Here is a 23346-nt window from a genome sequence, read left to right as displayed (position 1 = left end):
AAAAGAAGGGGGTCGCGTTTGCAGGCGTGTAAATATGTCGGCGCGTTGTCGGCGCCGAGGCGCGTAAGTGGAAGTACTTAGAGGGCTGCCCATAGCAGCTGACGTTAATTACGAGTTACTCGGTGTGAATGGCCGCCTTGTTCCGAGGTGGCACACCACGTTCTCTTCCCATTCTTTCTTCTTCATGGTGGTACACGAGAGCAGTGCGCGTGGCACGACACCACGATGCCGCCATGCGTCTGAATAAAAAAAAAAATTGCGTTTCCGCCTTCTGATAACGCCGCGACCTCGTTTACATACGCTATCAGCGGAATCGGGAATCTATGGGCGAGAAGAAACGTTCAGGGTAACGTGCCAGTCACGGATAAGGTTCAATAAAATTACATTTCGTGTTGTTTTCTATAGTTGAAGACTTTCATGAAAATACCAATGTGCGAAGTTAGGGGTAGAGGACACGTTAACAAAGTTTCATTCGAAATGAAAATTGTTTATCTGAGCTAATGGTTGTTAATTGAACTTAAAAGTTCCTATAATTTATTTATCCGTGGAATTGTAATGGTTAGATCTTTTATACGTTCGTAAAGTACTCGAGCGAAGAAGCGTGTAAGGGGAAGTCTTTAGAAGAAGTTATACGAGCTACCTTATTCAAAATGGTCGCTAGGGATTAAGAATGTAAGTAGTCTAACAGCTTCTCCCAGCTGGGATAAAACGTTCCGATCCTCTTCAAACAGTATTAGAATAATCGCGTTATCGGATTACGTTTACATCTACTTGTAGACCTTAATGCGCTCATCTGTTTAAGTAGCTACGCGTCATAATAGAAAAACTTTGAAGATCGGATACACGTAAGCAATAGTCATTCGGACATCCCTATCGATTTGATTATCATATTTGAGATCGAAGGATGCCTTGGCGAGGAATGAGAAAAACACTGACAATATTCACGCTTCTCGATAATATTAATGGCATCGCGGATAACCATTTGGTAACGTCTCTTGGAATGTCATTCACCTAGTTATTAATTGCTCAGCTGGGCGATTAAAAACAGTGGTTGGTGATTAATGATCCGTGACACGGGCACGCGTAACCCAAATCGATGACATCTACGAGACGCATAGCAGCATCGATGCGTTCTGAGTCCTTGCATGAAGATACAGTTGGACTAAAGTTAATAGATCGCTTAAGGTCACTCAGAGTCCCCTTTGTCGTTTTCAGAATACTCATTATCTACTACTCACCTCAAAAACCTCGGTTATTGCAGGAACTTCCAGCCCCAACTCACCTGCAATAATCGAGGTTCTACAGTATCATTATCTATTATTCGCGTCGAATACTTTGGTTACCTCAAAAACCTCGGTTATTGCAGGAACTTCCAGCCCCAATTCACCTGCAATAATCGAGGTTCTACAGTATCATTATCTATTATTCGCGTCGAATACTTTGGTTACCTCAAAAACCTCGGTTATTGCAGGAACTTCCAGCCCCAACTCACCTGCAATAATCGAGGTTCTACAGTATCTCCTAAAAGGGCCCCGCGAATAGGGTCCAAGCATTGAGATAGTTATAAACCACCAACAATATCACTCCAGCATTAAATAACATACCAAAAGGATAACTGTTCCCTTAGCTTGTTTCCTGATTTCTTCAAGAACAAGACTACAATGTGTGCGCGTAATTTTGCAGGCCGAACGTGTGCAGGTCAAGGTACAAAAATTACTGTTGCCCAGGCTGGACGAAGAAACCCGAGACCGGGTACTGCGTAATTCGTAAGTACGAGCTGCGCCCATATCAAACCTCAATTATGATTCCCCGTGAGTGTATCCTCCCGTAATGGGACGTGATCTCATAAGCGCCCGGCTGCCTGTGCTCTCGAAGCGAGTGCATTCAATTTTAGCGTTGATCGCTCCTCGGAAGAGGAGCAATAGCGATCGACTGCGCTTTTACACGACGATAATAATCGCGCAATTGAGCAACGAACAAACTGGGCGTTCATGCGACATGAGCGATCGGCTACCCGCACGAAATTGCTTTAATGGACTGTTACATGCTTCCTGTTGATCGCATTGTCTTCTCTGCTCCGTAATTCGGTTGCGTACCGACGCGAAGTGGTCACGAACGACGCTCTTTGTAAAGGAGCCTTCGAGAACACGCTCGAGAGGAGCTCTTTTTAATTCAACACAATTGCTAATGTTTCATTTCGTGTGAAAGTACGTATTATAGTTAAACGTGAAAGATTACGCTTCAGAATTCAGCTGACAGGCGTATTTTGTTATTAAAAAAAATGAAATCCTGAAGTCTCTTTTGGAAAACTCTTCGCTAGTCTGATTAGAGAAGCGCACGAGACGAGACGAAATCGAGATTCATCTCGTCTCGTGCGCATCACTGATCTGTTAATTAATATGCTGATACTTCAAACGGGCGTAACTAGCAAACCGTTGCAAGTACAAGAATTTTTCCCAATTGTAAAGTATTCCACTTTGTGATAGAAATAAAAAGTTGTTGCTTTAGTTTTTTGATATCTCGATTAGTTACGAAGATATCGTGGGTTGAAGGAAAGGAATGCGTAACTTTTTTTAGCCGTGTGCTCAAGACGATGCGGCTCATTGGGCAGATGCATTAGGCCAAATATTTGTTTGTGCGAGGGTGGTAGCGTGGCCTCATCTTGTGGCAGCAGTCAAACCAAAGGTGAATATGGTTTCGTTTTCTTTGTATTCTCGATGGAGAAGAGCGACTATAAAATTGATTGCCCTACATATTATTCTCTTTCAGTAACTTCCACGAACGAAAATGGTAACGCACTGGATAGGGTGGAATCTGGAAGATGCAGGGTGCCTTGCAAACATGGCAACTGCGTGGATGGCAAGTGCCAGTGTCGCAATGGATATCAGGGAGAATTCTGCAGTGAACGTGAGCTAACAAAAATTCTTTTATCAATCCAGCCCTTTAGGGTAGCAAAGACGACCCGAACAAAGACATGTTTGGAGAGGAACGCGTTTTAATTTCCACAGCAAATGTTCTAGAGCTTCACAAATATTCTTCCACCTGAATTTATATACTTCTACTCATATTTCACAGTTCTTTTACATATTAGGACCCATGACTCCTACTAAACAATCGTTAAGTTAATGTTTACAATACTATGTTCATCCTTGCTACCCCCGAACGACGACCCGATAGCTTTATCAACCAGCTTTGTTCCTCATTGACTGATTTAACGAAACAGCTATCTGCCGAGAGCCTTGCTTGAATCAAGGAAGATGCGTCGGTCCAGATCGCTGTGCCTGCATCTACGGATACACTGGAAGACATTGCGAATCAGATTACAGGTAACGATTAAATCTCGTCCAAATATTTCAAGTTTACTTAGGCCCGTGTCTTCGCTGATTTCCACAGAACTGGCCCGTGCTACACCAAAGTGAGAAACGGGCAATGTTTGGCGAACCTTCAGGGTGTCGTTTGCACGAGGCAATTGTGCTGCGCCACCGTAGGCAAGGGCTGGGGCCACCCTTGCGAGAGGTGTCCTGCCAGACTGGACTGCGAGTTGGGACACTTGAAGACCAATCAAGGTCAATGCGTTGGTAAGCAATCATGGTTAAAGATTTTGGTCAACGAAGTCCACTTCCACCACTACGAATTAACCCAGACCACTTTTGCAATTTCTTCGTGTGGCTTTGCATGTTCTTGATGTGTAGCGATATCTTTCTTTCAATATTTTTTGTATCGACATAACGTTCGTTCAAATAAAAAATACTGGATCGTCCTAAAAGTTCATGTCACTTATATTTACTTCTGCTACTCAAAGAAAGAGCTAATCTCTCGCTAAGCTCTAAGCTAAGCCTTTTTATAATGAAACAATAATCGATGCTTTATACTAATTTTGAACCCGAGTAAGGATCTTATACAACTCGAGTTTCATTTTTCTTTGCAATCGTGCGCCCCAAAAAGTTAAACTCGATCAAAAAATTAGTTTACTAGGTCGAGCTTACTATTAGATCTAGGTCGAGTAATTTTAACACTCGAACGAATCGTCTAGATATCAACGAGTGCGAGGCGATACCAGGCCTGTGCGAGGGTGGAAAATGCGTGAACTCACCTGGCTCGTTCACCTGCGAGTGTCCAGAGGGCCAGGCCAGGGATCCCGAGACGAACGCTTGCAAAGACAGAGACGAGTGCCAAGAAGAAGGCATCTGTGTAGACGGGAGGTGCATAAACACAAACGGTGGCTACTACTGCTTGTGCAATCCAGGATTCATCCAAAGCCAGGATCGACGATTCTGCATCGGTGAGAACGTTGATCTTGTTTTCATTTCTGTAAACGAAAGAAATAGTTGGAAAATATTAATTTTAAAATACAATAATGTATCTGTATAATGTACATGGTTATTGCGTGGATGTCACTGGTGCTTTTGTTAATAAAATTATAGATGGAAGGCAAGGGCTGTGCTACACGTCGGTGAACAGAAACGGTCAATGCAAAAATCGATTGGCAATGAGGTTGAGCAAGAAAGACTGTTGTTGCGGTAAGAACATGGGTCGAGGCTGGGGTGACGAGTGCTTCATTTGCCCCAATCCCGGAAGTGGTACGTACAACGTCAGCAATTGTAGTAAAAAAAATGTCGATTACGTTCGAAAATAAATCAATAGCGAGTGATGTCATTCTAAGTTAATATTAGAATAACATGCACTGACCAATTCACCTTTTGATACCGGAGTCTGTGAGGGCCTGATTAAAAGTTGCACGAAAAAGTTTAAAGCAAAATCGAGATAAATATGATTTCGATTACAAAATCTTCGCAATCTATTTATTCTTCAATAATATACAGTCCCGAGCTTTCGGGATCTCCAAGAAGATGAACTTGTATCGCTGTCACGACGAACCATTCGTACGTACTTGATTTCATTTCGCGCCATTTGCAATGAACGTCAAAGAACTTTGTACTAAAACCGAGTGTCCCAAATGATAAGCGTGGACAATGGTGACAGGAACTGTGAGTAACAGGATCCGTGTTATATTACTCAATTATAGACGATTACAACAGGCTGTGTTTGCAACAACTGCAGCCGATCACCGCGATAAACGAGTGCGTGCTGCGTCCGGACATTTGCGGAAACGGGAAGTGCATCGACACGAAGGACGGATACGAGTGCGAGTGTTATCCAGGATTCACCAAGAAGGCTGGGAGATGCGAGGACATCGACGAGTGCCAATTGGACTACTGCCAGGGTGGCTCCTGTCGAAATTACGAGGGGAGTTTCACCTGCAACTGCCCGCCAGGATTCGTCGTCTCTGGAGAGGGCAAATACTGCACTGGTAATTTTGAAAACATATTTAGAGTACAGTAAAGTCTCTAGAAATGCACTTTCTCTACGATAAATGGGCAGAAACCATCCCCACCACTGGGGGGTATACTACTTGAGGGGTGAAGGAGTTCGATCGCCGAGTAGTGTAACTTTAATAAATAATTTAATAATAAAATTTTTTTATTTTTAACTTTCTTGTTGTAAAACTTTTGCCATCATATTTCTGAAATTATTCTGATTAAACGTTCGATGTCTTTAGAAGTTTGTAAGGGGTTGTGATTAAATTGCAGACCACGACGAGTGTCAAGACACAGGCATGTGCAACAATGGCCACTGCATCAACATGAATGGGTCCTTCAAGTGCAAGTGCAACGACGGCTATGCGTTGTCTCCTACAAAGAATACCTGCATTGGTAAGAACGTTCGAGCTCGTAATAATAATATAAATATAATCAAGAACACAAATAAAATAAACGTATTTCGATAAATGAAATAAAAGGAAGAATTTCTAATTTCGGATTTCTAATTCACTACGAACGATAGACTGCGATGATTAAATTTTCATTCGAATGAACGATTGAAAATACTAACGATGATGAACGAATGAACTTGTTGCTCTCAGATATCAACGAATGCGCCGACAATCCAAGGATATGCCTGAACGGCAGATGCGAGAATACGCCCGGATCGTATCACTGCATTTGTCAATCAGGATTCACAGCCTCGCGGGACAACACGTTTTGCGTGGACATGGACGAATGTTCCACGAGTGGAATGTGCGAGAACGGGAAGTGCGTGAACATGGAGGGCTCGTTCAAGTGCGTCTGCGATTCTGGGTTCCGGATTGGACCTGATCAGAGTCATTGCATAGGTAGGTATTCCGAAGTACGGTTTTTTTCGAGTTTCTGTCAATACCCGAAATTTAGCGTAAATATTGCCATGACACTTAAAGAACTAGATCATTTCGATTCCACAGTAAGATTCGAGACCAATTAAGATTCGACACCTCAGGGATAAATGTCATTGTTACATTCTTCAAGGTTCCGATACATGTGAAATAATGTTTTACCACTGTTTAGATATAGACGAGTGCCTAAGCGGACCGTGTCAAAATGGCCGTTGCATCAACACAGCAGGTAGCTTCCGGTGCGAGTGTCATCCCGGATTCAATTTAGGACAAGACGGAAGGTCTTGCTTAGGTCAGCCTCGATTCTGTCTTTAACCAATACCAATCTTTGTATCGTAACAGCTCGACATAGAATATTAAAAATGTCGCGTAAGATACGAAAATCAAGTAATCCAAGTTTGAACATTTCGACTCGTTTTAGACACGAGAAGGGACTTGTGCTACTCGCAGTACAGGGACGGACAGTGCTCGAATCCGACGTCAACAGCAGTAACGAAATCAAGTTGTTGTTGTTGCACCGTGATTCTGGGGCAACCTATGGGTTGGGGCAGTACCTGTCAAGCTTGTCCACTTCCTGGAACGAGTGAATTCGAGGCGTTGTGTCCTCATGGTGCTGGAATGACCTACAATGGAGATGGTAATCGAGAAAGAAATTTTGACTATTAAATCCCATTGATGCAGTAAGCACCATGCGGTTCTTGAAATCAATACGGAGGGTCTCGCTTGGGATTCTAGGCCCAACGAAGAAAAATGGGAAGAATCCCAATATTCTGTATACAACCAATTCCATAAATATTCGTATTTTCTATGTCTGTTGACAAAATTTGCCTAAATTAAATAATAGCTTTGATATCTATATATTTATAATGAAACATTTATTTGGAAACATCAAAGCCATTATTTAATTAAGATAAATACATTTTTTCAACAGACAGGATTCTATGCCTCAGTGAACGTATGTGGCTGCTGTTGGCCAGATTACAATTGAAAAACATTATTTTCGCTGAAATAAATTGTCCTTTATTCTCTAGTTACAGCCTTTGATTTATAATCAACCCTAATTTAATACACATAGAATTTAAATAGAAAACAGCCGTACCGAAAGGGTTACATGTTTCTACCAAGAATAATACAAAAAGCATTATATCTATTAAATCGTCTTCCGCTAAAACAGATATAAACGAGTGCGCGCAGAATCCCAACATTTGCGTAAACGGCGGCTGCGAAAACCTTATGGGAACCTATCGATGCATCTGTGACAGCGGGTACGAAGTGGACGCCACTGGAAAAATCTGCACCGACATAAACGAATGCGAACTGGAGGATTCGTTGTGCAGCAGGGGTCAATGCCGAAATACACCTGGTAGCTTCCAGGCAAGTAACTACCTTAAGAAGTCTGGATTTAATATTACAAGGGTACCATGAGTCTTGAGCTCAACCTACTATTGTTAGCTAAGAATTTTTTTGAAACAGTGCATCTGTCCAAGTGGCACGAGGTTCAATACAGAGGATCACATGTGCGAGGACATCGACGAATGCGACGAACTCGGTCCAGACGTCTGCTTAAACGGAATCTGCTTGAACACTGAGGGCTCCTACGAATGCGAATGCTCACCTGGATACATCCTCGATCACACAGGCCATATTTGCATGGGTACGAACCACTAGTGAAAGGTTAATCAATAGTTAACTTGTCTTTTCGCGTCTTATTTTAATGAAATTTGTTTAGACAACAGGAAAGGCTTCTGTTGGACCAAAATGATAGATGGTCGGTGCGAGTACAATTTGCCAAGGCTGGCTCTGAAATCGGAGTGCTGTTGCTCCGTGGGGGTTGCTTGGGGTAGTCCTTGCGAGATTTGCGATCAATCTCTCTGCGAGTGCTCGAAGGGCTACGCGAAATCTGGGGCGAAGGATTGCGTGGATGTAAACGAATGCGAGCTGAACACTGGCATATGCAAGGGTGGCGGTACCTGTGTCAACACCGATGGATCTTATCGATGCGAGTGTCCCCCTGGCTTGACTTTAGACGCATCACGTGAGTTTCGTTCTAATATTTAATTTATAAAGAACACGGTTTCTGTATATCCTGAAGATCAAAAGAATAGTCTGCTTGATCTCAATGAATATTGCACGAATTTCCTTCGAAATTATTAGTAATCAAAGAGACTTGATAAATTTATTATTTTTATAAATATTGTTCCATCATGATTCTATCAATTTTCGTCAGATTCCACGTGCATAGACACGAGGCAGGAGACGTGTTTCATGGAGTACCGTCACGGGCAGTGCTCGAATCCCATCGAAGGACAGTTTTCCAAGAGCCTCTGCTGCTGCTCGGTTGGTCGGGCGTGGGGTAGCGAACGATGCGAGTCCTGTCCGAAGCCAGGCAGCCACGCACACACGGAATTGTGTCCAAGAGGGGATGGTTTCACCGACAAACTCGATATCAATGAATGCGTCGAGTTCCCTGGGATGTGCCTGAACGGAAGGTGCAAGAATACCGTCGGCAGTTACAGTTGCAAGTGCAACCAGGGCTTCGCGTTGGACGAACACGGAATCAAGTGCAACGGTGAGCCGTCGAAAGTTTTCACTGTGATTTTCAAAATAAAAATTGCAACAACCCTCGATTTATCCGATTTTTCATATATTTTTACGAACCTGTCAAACTTCAATCGAGAACGACTAATAAATACGTTTATTCGTGTGCAGATATCGACGAGTGCGAGATCATGCATGGAGTGTGTGGAAATGGCACCTGCAGGAATACACCTGGGAATTTCCAGTGCGAGTGCAGTCCCGGCTATCGCAGCAGCGATATAATGAAGATTTGCATGGGTGAGTGACGAGATTCAGATGAAAATGTTCACCTTTCGACGAGTGTAATAATAGTGTAAATACCCACGCGATAATTAACGAGGTATAATCCGTGGATGACACTTTCAGACATAAACGAGTGCGAGGAGACTCCAGGATTATGCCTAGGAGGTACCTGTCTGAATACAGAGGGCAGCTTCAAGTGTCAGTGTCCACCTGGCCACGAGCTGGGTCCTGACAAACAGTCCTGCAAGGACATCGACGAGTGTTCGAGGACTAGTGGGATTTGCTCGAATGGCGTCTGCGAGAACATGATGGGCACGTATCAGTGCATATGCGACGATGGTTACCAGCAAACTGGATTGAAGTCCCACTGCGAAGACATAAACGAATGCGCGGCTGCGAACGGAGGCTGCGAGGACATCTGCTTGAACACGCCTGGCAGTTTCTCTTGCTCCTGCAGGTGAAGCTTTACGGATATTGTTAAATGTGTTAAACGATTGTTGACGAAGATCGTTCGTTTCTTTTTGAGTTTCATAACTCATTGAACATTGTTTGTTGCCACCGATACCGTGGAAAATATGAAAAATAATTTTCCATCTTTTTTACCATCAGCACTGGCTATGCCTTGAACCTCGACGGTCGATCCTGCGTGGACGTCGACGAGTGCAAAGAAAATCCACGGATTTGCAACGGTGGTAAATGCAGCAATATCCCTGGTGGATACATATGCACCTGCACCGATGGTCTGCTGCCTGGGAGGGATGGTGCATCCTGCATAGGTAAACGCAGCACGATGCAATTGTACTTTAGAAATTATAAATGTGTAACACAGCAGTATATTCATGAATTTTTATGCCTCGCGGAAAAAGACCAGTGAGTACTATCGATATTAATACGAGTTTCTTTTTTTAAATAATTATTAATTCTAATACAAGTCCTCGGTGAAACAAGGAAAAATATAATTAATACGAACAATGTTTACGAAGGAAGTAAAGAACTGACAATTTCGGACGTCCTACTGCACTTCTATGTTTATAATCAGCACTTTTAATATTTCAACGAATCTTTATGTCAGACGTGGACGAATGCACAACGCAACCCAACATTTGTGGTTACGGCGAGTGCTACAACACAGTCGGGTCGTTCAACTGTCGCTGCGAGGAAGGATACTCCGTGAAACCGGAACAAGGTCCTGGTTGCACCGACGACGACGAGTGTCTCCTGAACGCGTACTCCTGCAGCGAGTTCGCGGAGTGCCAGAACACTCAAGGCTCGTACGAGTGCACCTGCCACGAGGGCTTTGTAGGCAACGGGGTCGAGTGCAGAGACGTCAACGAGTGTTTAACGAACAATGGAGGCTGCGACTCCAACGCTCAGTGCATCAACATGGAGGGATCCTTCAAGGTGCGAATATCACTGTTGAACAAATTAAAAAATGTTGTACGTTTTGCGATACCCATTGGGTGATTCTTAAGCCAAAGTGCCTTATCATCCTCAGTTTTCGAAAAACACGAGGTTTCGTAAATATATTTATTCCTTGCACTTCAACTTGCAGCTTCGTTCGATTACGATACTTCTTCGTGACACTCCTCGACGAATCAAATTCGACAAGATCACCTGTATTCGAAAGACGATTTCTATTTGTTTCAGTGCGTCTGCGACGCTGGCTTCAGAGGCGACGGCTACGATTGCAAGGACATCGACGAGTGCGCGAACGACAACACCCTCTGCGAAAATGGCCACTGCCTCAACTACCCTGGCTCGTTCCGCTGCGAATGCGAGATGGGCTTCATGCACCCGGACGAAAACAACGACCAGACCTGCGTGGACATCAACGAGTGCGAAATGTTCAACAACTTGTGCGTGTTTGGCCGGTGCGAGAACATATTCGGCATGTTCCGTTGCGAGTGCAACGATGGCTACAAGCTGGACGGGTCTGGAGGGAATTGCACGGATATCGATGAGTGCGAGAATCCCCAATCCTGTCAGTATGGCACTTGCATAAACACTCAGGGCAAGTACGTGTGCAAGTGTCCGCCTAACTACGACCTGGTCGAGGCTGGGAATGCTTGCGTGGGTGAGTAGCCTTTCGGAATATCGGATTCTTCTGGGTCTGAGTGGCGTTACAGATACCTAGGTTCAAAATTCTCCCTTTGAACGAAGAAATATTTGCAAAGCAGACTAGACTGTTCTTATCTTCGGTTACCATGTATTGGGTTGTCCGGAAAGTCCATGTCGATTTTTGGTAGGTGGTACAGGTCTGAATATATCGAAGTGGTTGAAAACAAATAACATGCATACATCCCTTGAAAGATGGAAAGGTTATGGAACAAAATGACACCTATGTAATTCGATAAATATATAGTAAAATTTAAACGTGTTTTTGAATGTTTCTTAAAAATTGGCACGAACTTTCTGGACAACCTGATATAATTATCGTGGTGTTCCGAATCTTTAATCTCATCTACCTCAGACTGTCACATCTCATTACTGGATTTCTTAAAAATAGAATCAATCAAGATTTTTATGTCTCCGTGTTGCAGATAGGCGAGAGTCGTTCTGTTTCACCGGTTATGAACACGGCACTGGAAGACCGCAATGCATCTTCGACGTGTCCTCATCGGTGACGAAGGCGACGTGTTGCTGCAGCATCGGAAAGGCTTGGGGCAACCGCTGCGAGGAGTGTCCTCAAGTTGGGACGAAGGAATTCGAGGAGCTGTGCCCTGGAGGGCCTGGGTACAGGCCTAACCAGATCACCGTGATCCTGGAGGACATCAACGAGTGCGAGGAACACGAGAACATCTGCCAAAACGGACACTGCACCAACACTTTTGGTAGCTTCATGTGCTCTTGCAACGAGGGCTTCATCTTGGACGATACCAAGACCAGCTGCATTGGTAACGATCCATCGGACCATTTTAATCGATAGAACTGTGGTACTCCAAGTCACATGGGTGAACGTGTCGAGATTATAGAAGTAGAATATTGAAAATACATCATTTCTAATTGAGTGAATTTCGTGGTTTTGCTCAGCTGCTTCACTTAGTCTTTGTTTAATTCTGAATTATTCAAATGAACTCGGACTCTTGAATTACATTTTGAGAAATTACTATAGAATATCTGGTGCTCCAAGTCACATGGGTGAAAGTATCGAGATACTGGAAGTAGAGTATAAAAAATTCACCATATTCGATTGAGTATATTTCGTGGCAATTCTCAATTCTTCAAGTGGACTAGGAATCTTGAATTATATTCTGAGAAATTACCATAGTATAACAAAGTAAAATATTAGTGTGCTAATCTCTAGTATCCTGCATTTCTTTCAGACATCGACGAGTGTGCCCTGCACCCACACATATGTGGCGTGGGATACTGCATCAACGACCAAGGAAAGTACCACTGCGAGTGCCCAGAAGGATACATGGCAATGCCAGGAGGAAGTACGTGAACTTTCCTTGAACTTACTTACTATAAGTCTTTACTATATCCGAAAATTACTAATAATCGACCATTTCATCAGAGGAGTGTGTCGACATGAGGAAGGAATCGTGCTACCTCGGCTACGAGTCTGGCGAATGTTTCAACCCCATGATGCATCCCCAAACGAAGATGCTGTGTTGCTGTTCCATGGGAGCTGCCTGGGGCAGTCCTTGCGAGAAGTGTCCTGCCGAAAGGACTCGTAAGAACAGAGAATACCTTTTCCAAACGAACGAAGCTCAACTTTTAAATGCCATGGTAACTGAACGAGTGGAAATTTCTTCCAGGCGAACACGAGATTTTATGTGGCATGGTACCTGGCCAGATAATGAATCCTATAACCAATCACACCGAGGAAATCGACGAATGCTCCCTCATGCCGACCATGTGCACGCATGGCCGTTGCGTGAACACACCTGGCAGCTTCGAATGCCAGTGCGAGCGAGGCTACGTGTACGATGAGGACTCGCATCAGTGTATCGACGAGAACGAGTGTCTACAGGTAAAGAACTTTCCGCTAGAGTCGCGCATCGTCGAAACCACTCTTGACGTTAAGTACAATATCAGCGTGCTAATACAACGAATTATGAGTTTTTGTCTCTGGACGTAGAATATCGAAAGTTCTTCTCGTGATCTTTCAAATCCTTTTCACAGATTCCCAACCCCTGCAGCGGCAACGCGCAGTGCATAAACAAGCAAGGCTACTTCGAATGCACCTGTCCAGCCGGATACAAGCTTGGATTGAGTCACCGTGATTGCGTCGACATCGACGAGTGCTACGAGAGGCCTGGGATCTGCAACAACGGCGCCTGCAACAATTTGCAAGGCAGCTTCCAATGCGTCTGTCATTCTGGCTTCGCGCTCACGCGGGACAGGGACAATTGCGTGGACGTCGACGAGTGTCAGCGGAATCCCAACATCTGCAACAATGGAACCTGCGTGAACACGCTCGGAGGGTACAAGTGCATCTGTTATCAGGGCTTCAAGCTTAGTCCTAACAATGATTGCGCTGGTAAGTTATCGAAAATTTTGGGTGAACTTTCGGTGCCTGATAGTTTAAGGAAAAAGCTATAATATAACGGGCCTCGTTGGATGAGATATAATCTTTAATTAAGTCGAGATCTTTTCGCGAATGAAATCGCTTAGGATTTATAAAGGTGACTTGAACCATTCTGTATCAATTCTGAGATAGATATCGACGAGTGTCGAATCATGCCCTTCCTCTGTCGCAACGGGAGATGTCGAAACACGATCGGCGCCTTCAATTGCGAGTGCGCTGATGGTTACGTGCTGGCTCAAGATGGACAACATTGCAGGGACATCGACGAGTGTCACGAGGTTAGTCAACTCTTGCCAAATGAATTAGTTAGATTTCAAACTGAAATCAATTCTGTTGATCGATACGCATCGAGTGTTTCAAGATCACTAGAAATTAAAACTAACACTTGCGTTAGATACCTGGATTATGTCCATCGCCAGGAAAGTGTCAAAATTTAATGGGATCCTACATATGCACCTGTCCACCTGGTTACGAGCTGGACCATACCAGGAAGAAATGCGTTGGTAGGTGAACCAACCAAATAAAACATTAGAGAAACAATAACACATAAAACACATAAAATCTCATAAAAGCTCTACAAAAATATCGTTCGAGTATACAAATGAACCTTATGCTCGCAGACGTTGACGAATGCGTGGAGACCCCGGGTATCTGTGAGAATGGCCGCTGTCTCAACACGGATGGAGGAGTCATTTGCGACTGTCCAGTTGGTTTTCAACTCAGCGACAAACCAAATTCGATGCGTTGCATCGACGTGAGGGAGGAATCGTGTTACGACAATTACTCGCGAGGCCGTTGCTCTTATCCCAGAAATGGCGGGATGACGAAGAAACATTGCTGCTGTACGATGGGGAAGGCTTGGGGAAGATACTGCGAGCAATGCCCTCCTGATAACAGCGGTAATTATTTTGTTCTTTACAGGGATTACTTCGAAGCCTTTCCACTCCTTTTACCCTTTGCATTCAAGAGGTGACTTTCGGCCACTAGGTTTGACGCAGTAAATAACAATATGTTACAACAATAATGTTTGTTTAGGTTTCATCTCTTTGGAATTTAATTTCTTTTTCGAAACGCCGATAAAATGATTGTCGGCGAGGTAAAGGTAACCTTGATTAAGCTTAGCAAAGCATCTCGAATTGCTGATATTAGGAGGTCCGTTAGTGTTTCTTTTACAGTTCTAGCAACATGAGGCCGAGCATTGTCGTGGAGAAGGATCACTTTTCGGCGATTTGATGCAATTGATGGTCGTTTTTCTATCAAATTATCGTGTAAACGCTTCAATTGTTGGCAATAACGGTGACTGTTTCGTGTGCTTTTAACAACTCATAAAATACGACGACTTTCACTGTCTACAGGATTCGCGTTAAAATCCACATATACATAAACAGCGGCTTTCAATGCAACGTCCTAATAAATACCAGAAAGAAAGGGCTCGAGTGCGAAGGGTTAGTATCGAGTAGAAAAATGTTCGCTAAGAAATGATCTCCTTGCAGAGGAGTTCAGAAGACTGTGCCCCGAGGGTCCAGGCAGAGACGACACTGGGATCGACCTGAACGAGTGTCTCTTTATGCCAGACGCTTGCTCTGGCGGCGAGTGTATAAACACCGACGGTTCCTTCAGGTGCGAGTGCCCAACGGGATACGTTCTGGACGCGAGTGGCAGACACTGCATCGACAACAACGAGTGCCAGACCGTCCAGAACATTTGCGGCAACGGAACCTGCTCGAACATCGACGGTGGCTTCGAGTGCTTCTGCAACGAGGGCTTCACTCCAGGGGTGAATCAGGTCTGCGAGGACGTGAACGAGTGCCTGGAGCTCGGCAACCAGTGCGCTTTCAGGTGCCACAATGCGCCTGGTTCCTTCAGGTGTATTTGCCCTTACGGGTACACTCTGGCTCCTGATGCGAGGCACTGCATAGGTACGATGTGCGTGCGATGATCAAGGATTAAATTCCTTGCTCATACGACGCGCCTGACTCGTGTTTCTTTTTATCTTTGACTCGAATTCTGTACCATGAGTCTCGTAGTATCGACGTGGTATACCTAATAATCCTAGGAAAATTAAATTTACTCGACTAAATATTTAAAAATATTGGATATATAATAAATAAAAATTTATCGTAGATCCAGTAAACATTGGGAATCAATAAATAAATCTCGTTACAATAGCAAATACTGCTCCTATAGATAAAACATAATGAAAGAGAGCAATAACATAGTACGTATCACGTAAAATGATATCAATTGATGAGTTTGATAATATGATTCCAATTAATCCACCTGTATCCACCTGTAGTAAATAAACGTCTCACACGTTGTTACGGGTTAAATGGTTAAGTCATTCTTCTGAATCCAACTAGGCATTGCGATCAAATGATCCTTTGGTTATCCTTGCAGACGTGGACGAGTGCGCCACGCCAGCGAACAACTGCAAGTACCAGTGCAAGAACCTCATAGGCTCCTTCATGTGCATCTGTCCGCCGGGCTACCAGCAAATTGGCATGACCGACGAGTGCAAGGACATCAACGAGTGCGCGATCAACTCTGGCCTGTGTCGAAACGGTCGTTGCGTGAACGTGGAGGGCAGTTATCAGTGCCTCTGTTACGACGGCTTCCAACAGAGCCCCGATGGAAAATCTTGCATAGGTGATTAGCCAGCGATAAAGATGGGCGACCGATTAAAAATGATCCGAGACTCTCGATCCTCTTCTAGATCGCAGGGTGGGTTACTGTTTCCTGCAAACCATCGGTGGTAGGTGCACAGCTAGGACCTCGGACTTGAAAACGGTGACGAAGGCAGACTGTTGCTGCACGATGGGCGCTGCTTGGGGACCTCATTGCGAAATTTGTCCCACCAAGGACTCCGAGAACTATAACGAACTGTGCTTGGACAAAGGTTTCTCAGTGGACGGTCAAGGTACTCGAGTCTTCTTGGGACTTGTTCATTTTTACGAGTTTCGGATTGATGCAACCAACGGAACATTTTGTTTCAGATATCGACGAATGCAAAACGATTCCTGACTTGTGCAGTAACGGACTGTGCATCAATACGCTTGGCTCCTACAGATGCGTTTGCAATAAGGGCTACAAGGCTGACAAGTCCGGATCTAAATGCGTTGGCGAGTGTTTCATTCATGGATATTCGAATATTCCATAGTTACAGTCAGAACAAAATCAGTTGACTGCCTGAAGTATCCTTAACCCTTTATTTACTGGCTTATAAGTCTTCTCGTGTATTAATTTAAACGCTTTGAAACCTATTGTGACTTTCAAGTCCACTTCTATGAAGTTCGTTTTTAATTGTTGGATGGCAGCAGAAGCTTTTTTTCTTTTGGAAGCTTGATGGACGCCTAGATCTTAAACATTTTTGAGAAATTCAGTAACTAAAGGGTTAAAATCGAGGTCTTCCGAGAAACTTATGCAGTGTCTGTATAGCATACATAAAAAGAATAAATGTATCCTGCTAGTAGAAGGTTCCTAGAACGAAGTCTATATTCTTCCAAAACTGAAGAGTAAATTATAGCAAACAAAGTGAAGCCTGTTCTATACGATAACAACAATTTCGAATTGCAGACATAAACGAATGCGAGGTCACTCCGAAGCCCTGCAAGTACAATTGCCAGAACACCGAAGGAAGTTTCACCTGTTCCTGTCCAGCTGGTTTCATCCTGAATCCTGACGGTGTCAGCTGTAGAGATTTGGACGAATGCGCGACTGGCAATCATCTGTGCCAACAGAACTGCGTGAACACTCAAGGCAGTTACACTTGCGGCTGCCAAGAGGGTTACAATCAAGACGGCGACACTTGTCACGGTTCGTGGTTGCCACAAATTAATACCTGCGATACCCAAGAACATCATCCTATAGTGACGTATAATTATTTTATTTATCTAGATATTAACGAGTGCGAACAGCATGGGACCTGTCCGAAACCTGGCACTTGCGTCAACACACTGGGCAGTTTTCGGTGTATCTGCCCGAGAGGATTCAAGCTCGATCAGACCGGCAGATATTGCGTCGATCAGAACGAATGTGCCGATGACACATCCTGTGAACACGGTTGTCAGGTAAATTGTAGCGAAAGCCTTTGGCAGAAAGTAATTTTTAAAAAAAATTCGAAAGCACGTTTGAATTCATTTTCATCGCGAAACCCTCGCTAATCAATTGGTAACTCGTAAAGACGTAATGACCAATATACGTAGAAATTTAATCACGGATGCACGGGCACGTAATCTGATGCGCTACTGATCTTACATTATTGTAACTGTAACAAATAATTGATTTTATTAACGTCGTTAAATCTACTTCATTTAATTAATAGCGAGTGCTCGTTGATCCAGTCCTCCCACGTGCAATACGAGCTTTGTATAACTGACGCTTTCTTTCATACCATTAAATATAGAACTACATGGGAAGCTATCGCTGCGGTTGTCCCGACGGGTTCGTCCAACATCTCTACTACAATCAGTGCATCGACGAGAACGAATGCAATACATCCCCCTGTGGAGACAATACCTGCATCAACACGATTGGTAGCTTCAAATGTGGTTGTCCCGATGGCTACCAGTTCGATCCTAAAGTGCAAATGTGCATTCAGGTAATGGTTCTAAAGTCTCGCTGACATAGTACAACTCATAGTACAACTCAAGGGAAAGCTCTGATAACTCATTCTGGGATTTCGATGCCAATTTTTTTGGTTACTCTGCAGGTGAAAAAAAGACATACGTGTCCCGGCGTTTAACTGACTATGCCTTAGTTTCGGAGTAATAAATTTATGAAAATTGAAATTGCACTTGTCAGTCGATTTAATTTCGCTTTAGAGAATTCATTAAGATTATTGATTTAAATATATATTTCGAGGACATTTATCTGTTGTTCGTGGATAACTGTACAATTATTAGATAAATTTAATGGTTTCAGGTGAGCGCTGGGTGCGTTGGAAGTCCCTGTGCGTTTGGATGCACCCCCAACGGTCCGAACGGATTTATTTGTGGATGTCCCACTGGATATCAGCGAATTGGACAGGTGAGTGATCGAAACTCTCGACTCCTTCGAGTCAGGACTTTTAACTCCAAAAATTCAAGAAAAAGAAAAAGGAAGTAATGTTTGAATGCTTTTTAATTTCCGAATATCAGGGCCACTGTCTATCAACGATAACACCCCTATCGCAAGGAGGCTATGGGGAGGATATTAGCAACGCGCCCACCTTCGTCATCAACCCAGATCCTTATCACATACCACCGGCGGACGATAAGACGATATCGACGGAGGGTTGCTTCACTTGCAAGGTACTTCGTCTGAACGTTATCTTATTCTTTTAGATTTAGTTCCTCGAAACATTTTATCGGTCGATTTGAGATTCGATCAATGAGAAACAATGAATCATTTTCCTAACACAGATCAACGGCAAGGGAAGGCACAGAAGAGGCGCGAGAATTAGGTTGATAAACGATATCATGATAGGAAATAGGAGCGAAATTGCGAAGAGACGAGTACCGAGGTCTGCGAAGAGGCATCATCACGGCGAGGAATTCGTTCTGAAGATCAGTTTGCGACAGACCAGGCACAGGATGAGAATCATTAAGCTCCAGCCGGCTATCAAGGTTCTTCTTAATGTCTTTATCTAGTCAAAGCAGAAAACTTTATCTAGTCATAACAGAGTTCCATACCTTTAAATTTAAATTTTATATTACTAAAAATTCCAAAATGCGCGGAACGACTTCACCTTAATACCGAGACAAACTAAACAGATTAGTCACTGTAATACACAAAACGTTTCGTAAGAATTTATTTACATCGAGCAACAAATCTAATTTCTAACTCCATTTCCCATCGGTTTTGTTCAGGACGACGAGATAGAGTACACGATAGCTCGAGGAGACAAGGACGACCATTTCGAAATCGTGAAGGAACACGGAATCTGGGCGCTCCATTTCCGCAGCCGATTGAAGGAACCCGGCCAATTCCGATTGGTTATTCACGGACGGTCGAGAAACGGCATCGCTGAGGAGAACGAAGTCTGGGAAAGGCCTCTCACCCTCAGAGTTCACGTAATAGTGACGGAGTAACGTTTAGGGGTTCGAATGTATCGGTTCCATTAGTCAATTTTCTCATTGCCACGCGAGACACCGAAACAGAAACAATCCCATGAAAAGCGAGATGGAGGGCCGAGTATTACGGCCAGGAGGATTCAATCATGCGGAAAAGTCGCGAATGCTTTAAATTTGTGTTCATTTGTAGCCAGACTTGCGTCGTTTCACTGCCAAATAATTGCGTTTCTTTTTTTTTTTCTCTCTCTCTCGTTTACGTAGTTGCCGTGCACTGCTGCAACTGATACTCTTCTTTAACACTGCCTTTGCCTTATGTGTTTTATATTTTCTTTGATTCTTTGTTAAGCTACCTTAGTCGACACTTGACGTTCCTCGAGACGCACGAGCTTTTACGACGGGGACGATATATATCCTGTGAAGTTTCATGTTGGGTATCAACAGGTTCATTCTCGGTAGAGTTCTATCGTAGACGCTGACTACACGTCATTTGAAAAGAGAGTACCAAGTATTTATACCGCCATGTCTCTTCAACGATGAATATAGCCAGCGTGGAACTTTCCCCGCGGGTCATCGATGACCCACGCAACGTGTTAACGCGAAATCGAAGCACGCGGCTCGGGGACGATTTTAAACGATGTGTGCCAAGAAATCGAGTACGTGGAAACTTGATACTGCCTTCGGAATGTCTGCCATAATTTACTGCCCGCTGATAACATATGAATTATTACACGTAGAAATAACACTCTAGGGATGTACAAAAAGAAATGAATTTTTTTATTACGCCTAAGATAAATGGAGAAATGTATACATACACAGATATAGCTTTATATATTTATAAACGTTTATGAACAACTAGCTGGTAACGAAACGAATCGATACCGACTGGTGCGGAGAACGTGGACCATGATTTTTATTACAATAAAATCATCAGGTTCTCGAAGACCACGCCGAACGGTTGAAAATTTTCGTTATACCGTCGAAACGGAGTGTCTTCGCGACGATAAAGAGAATTATGTAAGGATAGCGATTCTAATCGACCCGATAGTATGTACAATTTGATTAACGGCGAACGTTGTGTGGCCTTAATTATCTCATTAAGTAGCAAACACAGGGTGAGGCACGCGATAGCCGTTACGATAGATGTGTGAATAGAAATCATTATCGATAGTTTTGTACAATTAGCGCGGATGCGAAGATTATTCCAGCCGAGATGGTTCACAAATATATGTATTATAAATCTGCTTGTTTGTTGATCGAATTTTCACCTCGATGTACCTAATCATTTTTGCCCTTTCTCATTTCATAATTTTTATACAGACATATACAAGTTGTTATAGATAGGTAAAATAGAATAATATGTTTTATCTTTTCTACAGTCCTGTTGCGATTCCAAAGAATTTCAACCCCCTGAGAATAATTCGTTCCATAGTTTGAAAGAGCTCTGGAATAGTACGAGTCTTAACATTTTTGGGAAAATGTTAGTAAAAGTGTATAAAGTGTCTAAGAATAGTGGCTTAGGAAAACTAGATTTTTGTGAGCAGGCCGAATTTGTACGTTATGTCGTGGGTGTAAACTTTGCCTGGGTAAAGTATGCTAGAAGGGAACTCGCTTATATTGACGGAGTCAGGGTAGTTCTGTGGCGATAAAACAAATCCACCGTGCCTTCGATAACGAACACCGTCTTTTCCCCAAATTTCGCTACGCTCCTCCAGGCTCTTCACCTACAGTAAATTATACTCAATAAATCAATTCCTAATGTTCACGAATATATCAATCAAATTTTGTTATCTAACATTGTCCTCGCCACTGTCGCAATAATCCTCGAAGTCGGGTGGATAAACGTGATCGAGGTCTGGTAAATCGTTTCCGGTAGAAAACTGTAAACCTGGTTGATTGGAATATATTTCTAAAGTTCTTCCCGAGGCAGGATGCAGAACTCTTTGAAGGGAAATCAAAAATTCACCATTAACATAAGCCAAGGGATGAATATTGGTAAGGTCTGCTTTGCATTAATTACTACGTTCTCGATATAATGGGCAAAAATTAAATATGAAATGTTTACGATGAATTGGGGATAGCCAGAATTTACTGTGATTTCTGGGAACGAGATGTAGTTACCAACCAACGTTCAACTACGTACCTAGCGTGGAAACGATAAGACCAGCAGCTGGGACTGGTGATGCAGAGGTTCTGGTTGTAACCACCCCCCGGTACGTTGTAAAGCCGTTTCCTGGTTAACTGAGTCGGTAAACGTAGGTCGAATACTGTACGGTCGACGGGAAATATAGCACCTGTCGGCAAATTGTCTTTGATGTCCGCGAACGTCCAACTGCCAGCGTTGATCGACACCACGTGCTTTTTCAATTCATTAGGACCGGTGGCCTGCAGCAATTACAACAATCCGTTTAAAAATTAAGTTTGATACTTTCGAATTGCAGCAACTCTAACGCTATAAATTCGACAAATATGACAAGGCACGATCTTATCAATTATTCGATATTTATAAATGTATAGATTCTAACGTGTCCAGCAAGATTCATCAAGCAATTGGTAGTGATGTTGGCAGGTGTTTGCTGAGTCGCCGTTGCACGAATGTTAATACGAAGCTGGTTATCATCCGTCCACGAGTATTTAACCTGTGTCAACATGTTTCCTGGATATCCCTCACTGTTTGCATGGCTCACGTGAGACATCACCTGTTCAACCATTTTCATTTGAGTAATATATTCAAAGAAAGAAACTATTCGGAACAGTGGAATTAATTGGACGTGCAATTTTACTCGAATTTAATAATAACAAATTATGCTCGCACCACGTGTTTGTGCAGTACGTGAGACTGCCAGTTAACGTTGTCGAATGCAAAGAAACCGCCATTGAAGTGACTAGCTCCGTCCTTGTCGTTGATCGATAAGGAGTAATTTCTATTGCTCAATCTCATGCGACCATTTGAAATTCGATTCACCACTCGCCCGATCATGCTTCCTATGTACCTGTTCTCCAAATATCCTGATTGTATTCGCACGAATATTACGGATCCTCCAGGACGATTTAGTAAGCGATTTGTTCGTTATTTTGTCAAAAGATGACAAAACTGTGAGTGATAAATACACGAAGACAGTGAAGATTACCGTCTATGTCGTCGAATCCTAATACAACGTCACCTAAAATGCCAGATCCATTTGGAATTTTAATGGACTGGATACCAGCGCCCCAGGATATCAATTGCACCGATGCTTTATGACTGTTCGTCAGTGTATATCTAACGAAAGGAGTAGTAAAAATGAAGGGACTTACTTTTCGATCGAAATAGAAAGAGTTTTCCAAGGAGGACTTTAGAAGTTTGTTCTTTAACCTTTTCGGTGCTCTGCGCGAGTATACTCGTCAAATTATTTTGTTCTTGTCGTGCTCAAGACGAGTTAAATCGCATGAGCTTATTGTTAATGAGTTAATGAGTTAACTCGTCTTGAGCTCTTTCCTATTTAAAAAGCTAATGTGATTTAACTCGTCTTGAGCACGACAAGAACAAACTAATTTGACGAGTATACTCGCGCAGAGCAAATAATAATATCCTAATGTTTTTCAGGAGAACTCTTTATATTATAATTTGACTGTTAATACCTAAAGTAAGTGTTTTACCTTCTAACGACTTCGAAGGGTCTATTGTGCTTATGGCGATTAGGCCTGGGTACGAACCCGAAACCATCCTCCTCGATGAAGGTACCGTGTATGGACAT

General features: G+C 43.2%; 2 protein-coding genes across 2 annotated transcripts in view; one reads left to right on the top strand and one right to left on the bottom strand.

Annotated features, from left to right (window-relative positions):
* LOC128886747 (fibrillin-2-like) overlaps positions 1 to 20851 on the top strand; it is a 36341-nt gene extending 15490 nt beyond the window's left edge. Inside the window, exons 4-43 of the mRNA XM_054141903.1 lie at positions 1684 to 1766; positions 2578 to 2685; positions 2770 to 2907; positions 3224 to 3326; positions 3394 to 3578; positions 4034 to 4282; positions 4425 to 4580; positions 5027 to 5311; positions 5592 to 5714; positions 5924 to 6172; positions 6381 to 6500; positions 6630 to 6845; positions 7383 to 7582; positions 7682 to 7862; positions 7938 to 8243; positions 8436 to 8777; positions 8918 to 9043; positions 9152 to 9485; positions 9638 to 9804; positions 10101 to 10429; positions 10676 to 11102; positions 11569 to 11922; positions 12352 to 12465; positions 12546 to 12704; positions 12790 to 13004; positions 13157 to 13514; positions 13695 to 13840; positions 13957 to 14065; positions 14183 to 14461; positions 15056 to 15481; positions 15960 to 16208; positions 16276 to 16479; positions 16556 to 16681; positions 17136 to 17375; positions 17457 to 17629; positions 17965 to 18159; positions 18483 to 18587; positions 18698 to 18850; positions 18962 to 19165; positions 19409 to 20851. Coding sequence (XP_053997878.1) covers positions 1684 to 1766; positions 2578 to 2685; positions 2770 to 2907; positions 3224 to 3326; positions 3394 to 3578; positions 4034 to 4282; positions 4425 to 4580; positions 5027 to 5311; positions 5592 to 5714; positions 5924 to 6172; positions 6381 to 6500; positions 6630 to 6845; positions 7383 to 7582; positions 7682 to 7862; positions 7938 to 8243; positions 8436 to 8777; positions 8918 to 9043; positions 9152 to 9485; positions 9638 to 9804; positions 10101 to 10429; positions 10676 to 11102; positions 11569 to 11922; positions 12352 to 12465; positions 12546 to 12704; positions 12790 to 13004; positions 13157 to 13514; positions 13695 to 13840; positions 13957 to 14065; positions 14183 to 14461; positions 15056 to 15481; positions 15960 to 16208; positions 16276 to 16479; positions 16556 to 16681; positions 17136 to 17375; positions 17457 to 17629; positions 17965 to 18159; positions 18483 to 18587; positions 18698 to 18850; positions 18962 to 19165; positions 19409 to 19630 — 8458 coding nt within the window. The 3' untranslated portion in view covers positions 19631 to 20851. The remainder of the gene's footprint in view (positions 1 to 1683; positions 1767 to 2577; positions 2686 to 2769; positions 2908 to 3223; positions 3327 to 3393; positions 3579 to 4033; positions 4283 to 4424; positions 4581 to 5026; positions 5312 to 5591; positions 5715 to 5923; positions 6173 to 6380; positions 6501 to 6629; positions 6846 to 7382; positions 7583 to 7681; positions 7863 to 7937; positions 8244 to 8435; positions 8778 to 8917; positions 9044 to 9151; positions 9486 to 9637; positions 9805 to 10100; positions 10430 to 10675; positions 11103 to 11568; positions 11923 to 12351; positions 12466 to 12545; positions 12705 to 12789; positions 13005 to 13156; positions 13515 to 13694; positions 13841 to 13956; positions 14066 to 14182; positions 14462 to 15055; positions 15482 to 15959; positions 16209 to 16275; positions 16480 to 16555; positions 16682 to 17135; positions 17376 to 17456; positions 17630 to 17964; positions 18160 to 18482; positions 18588 to 18697; positions 18851 to 18961; positions 19166 to 19408) is intronic.
* Positions 20852 to 20986: 135 nt separating this feature from the next.
* LOC128886791 (galactose mutarotase-like) lies at positions 20987 to 23346 on the bottom strand. The gene is made up of 7 exons (XM_054141955.1): positions 23249 to 23346; positions 22741 to 22871; positions 22425 to 22618; positions 22135 to 22308; positions 21753 to 21994; positions 21454 to 21550; positions 20987 to 21318 (listed from the first exon to the last, which is right to left on the bottom strand). The coding sequence occupies exons 1-7, from the start codon at positions 23344 to 23346 to the stop codon at positions 21136 to 21138; spliced, it is 1119 nt and encodes a 372-aa protein (XP_053997930.1). The 3' UTR covers positions 20987 to 21135.

The sequence above is a fragment of the Hylaeus anthracinus genome, unplaced genomic scaffold (genome assembly GCF_026225885.1).
Source record: "Hylaeus anthracinus isolate JK02 unplaced genomic scaffold, UHH_iyHylAnth1.0_haploid 11985, whole genome shotgun sequence".
Classification (NCBI taxonomy): domain Eukaryota; kingdom Metazoa; phylum Arthropoda; class Insecta; order Hymenoptera; family Colletidae; genus Hylaeus; species Hylaeus anthracinus.
This window is presented reverse-complemented; position numbering and strand designations above follow the sequence as displayed.

Excerpts from the sequence above, each read along its gene's own strand:
- LOC128886791 (XM_054141955.1), bottom strand. The coding sequence starts at position 23,346 with ATGTCCATACACGGTACCTTCATCGAGGAGGATGGTTTCGGGTTCGTA. Across the intron at positions 22,872-23,248 it reads CCCTTCGAAGTCGTTAGAAG|ATATACACTGACGAACAGTC; the intron begins GTAAAACACTTA and ends TCCTTTCGTTAG. Across the intron at positions 21,551-21,752 it reads TCTTATCGTTTCCACGCTAG|AGTTCTGCATCCTGCCTCGG; the intron begins GTACGTAGTTGA and ends TTCCCTTCAAAG.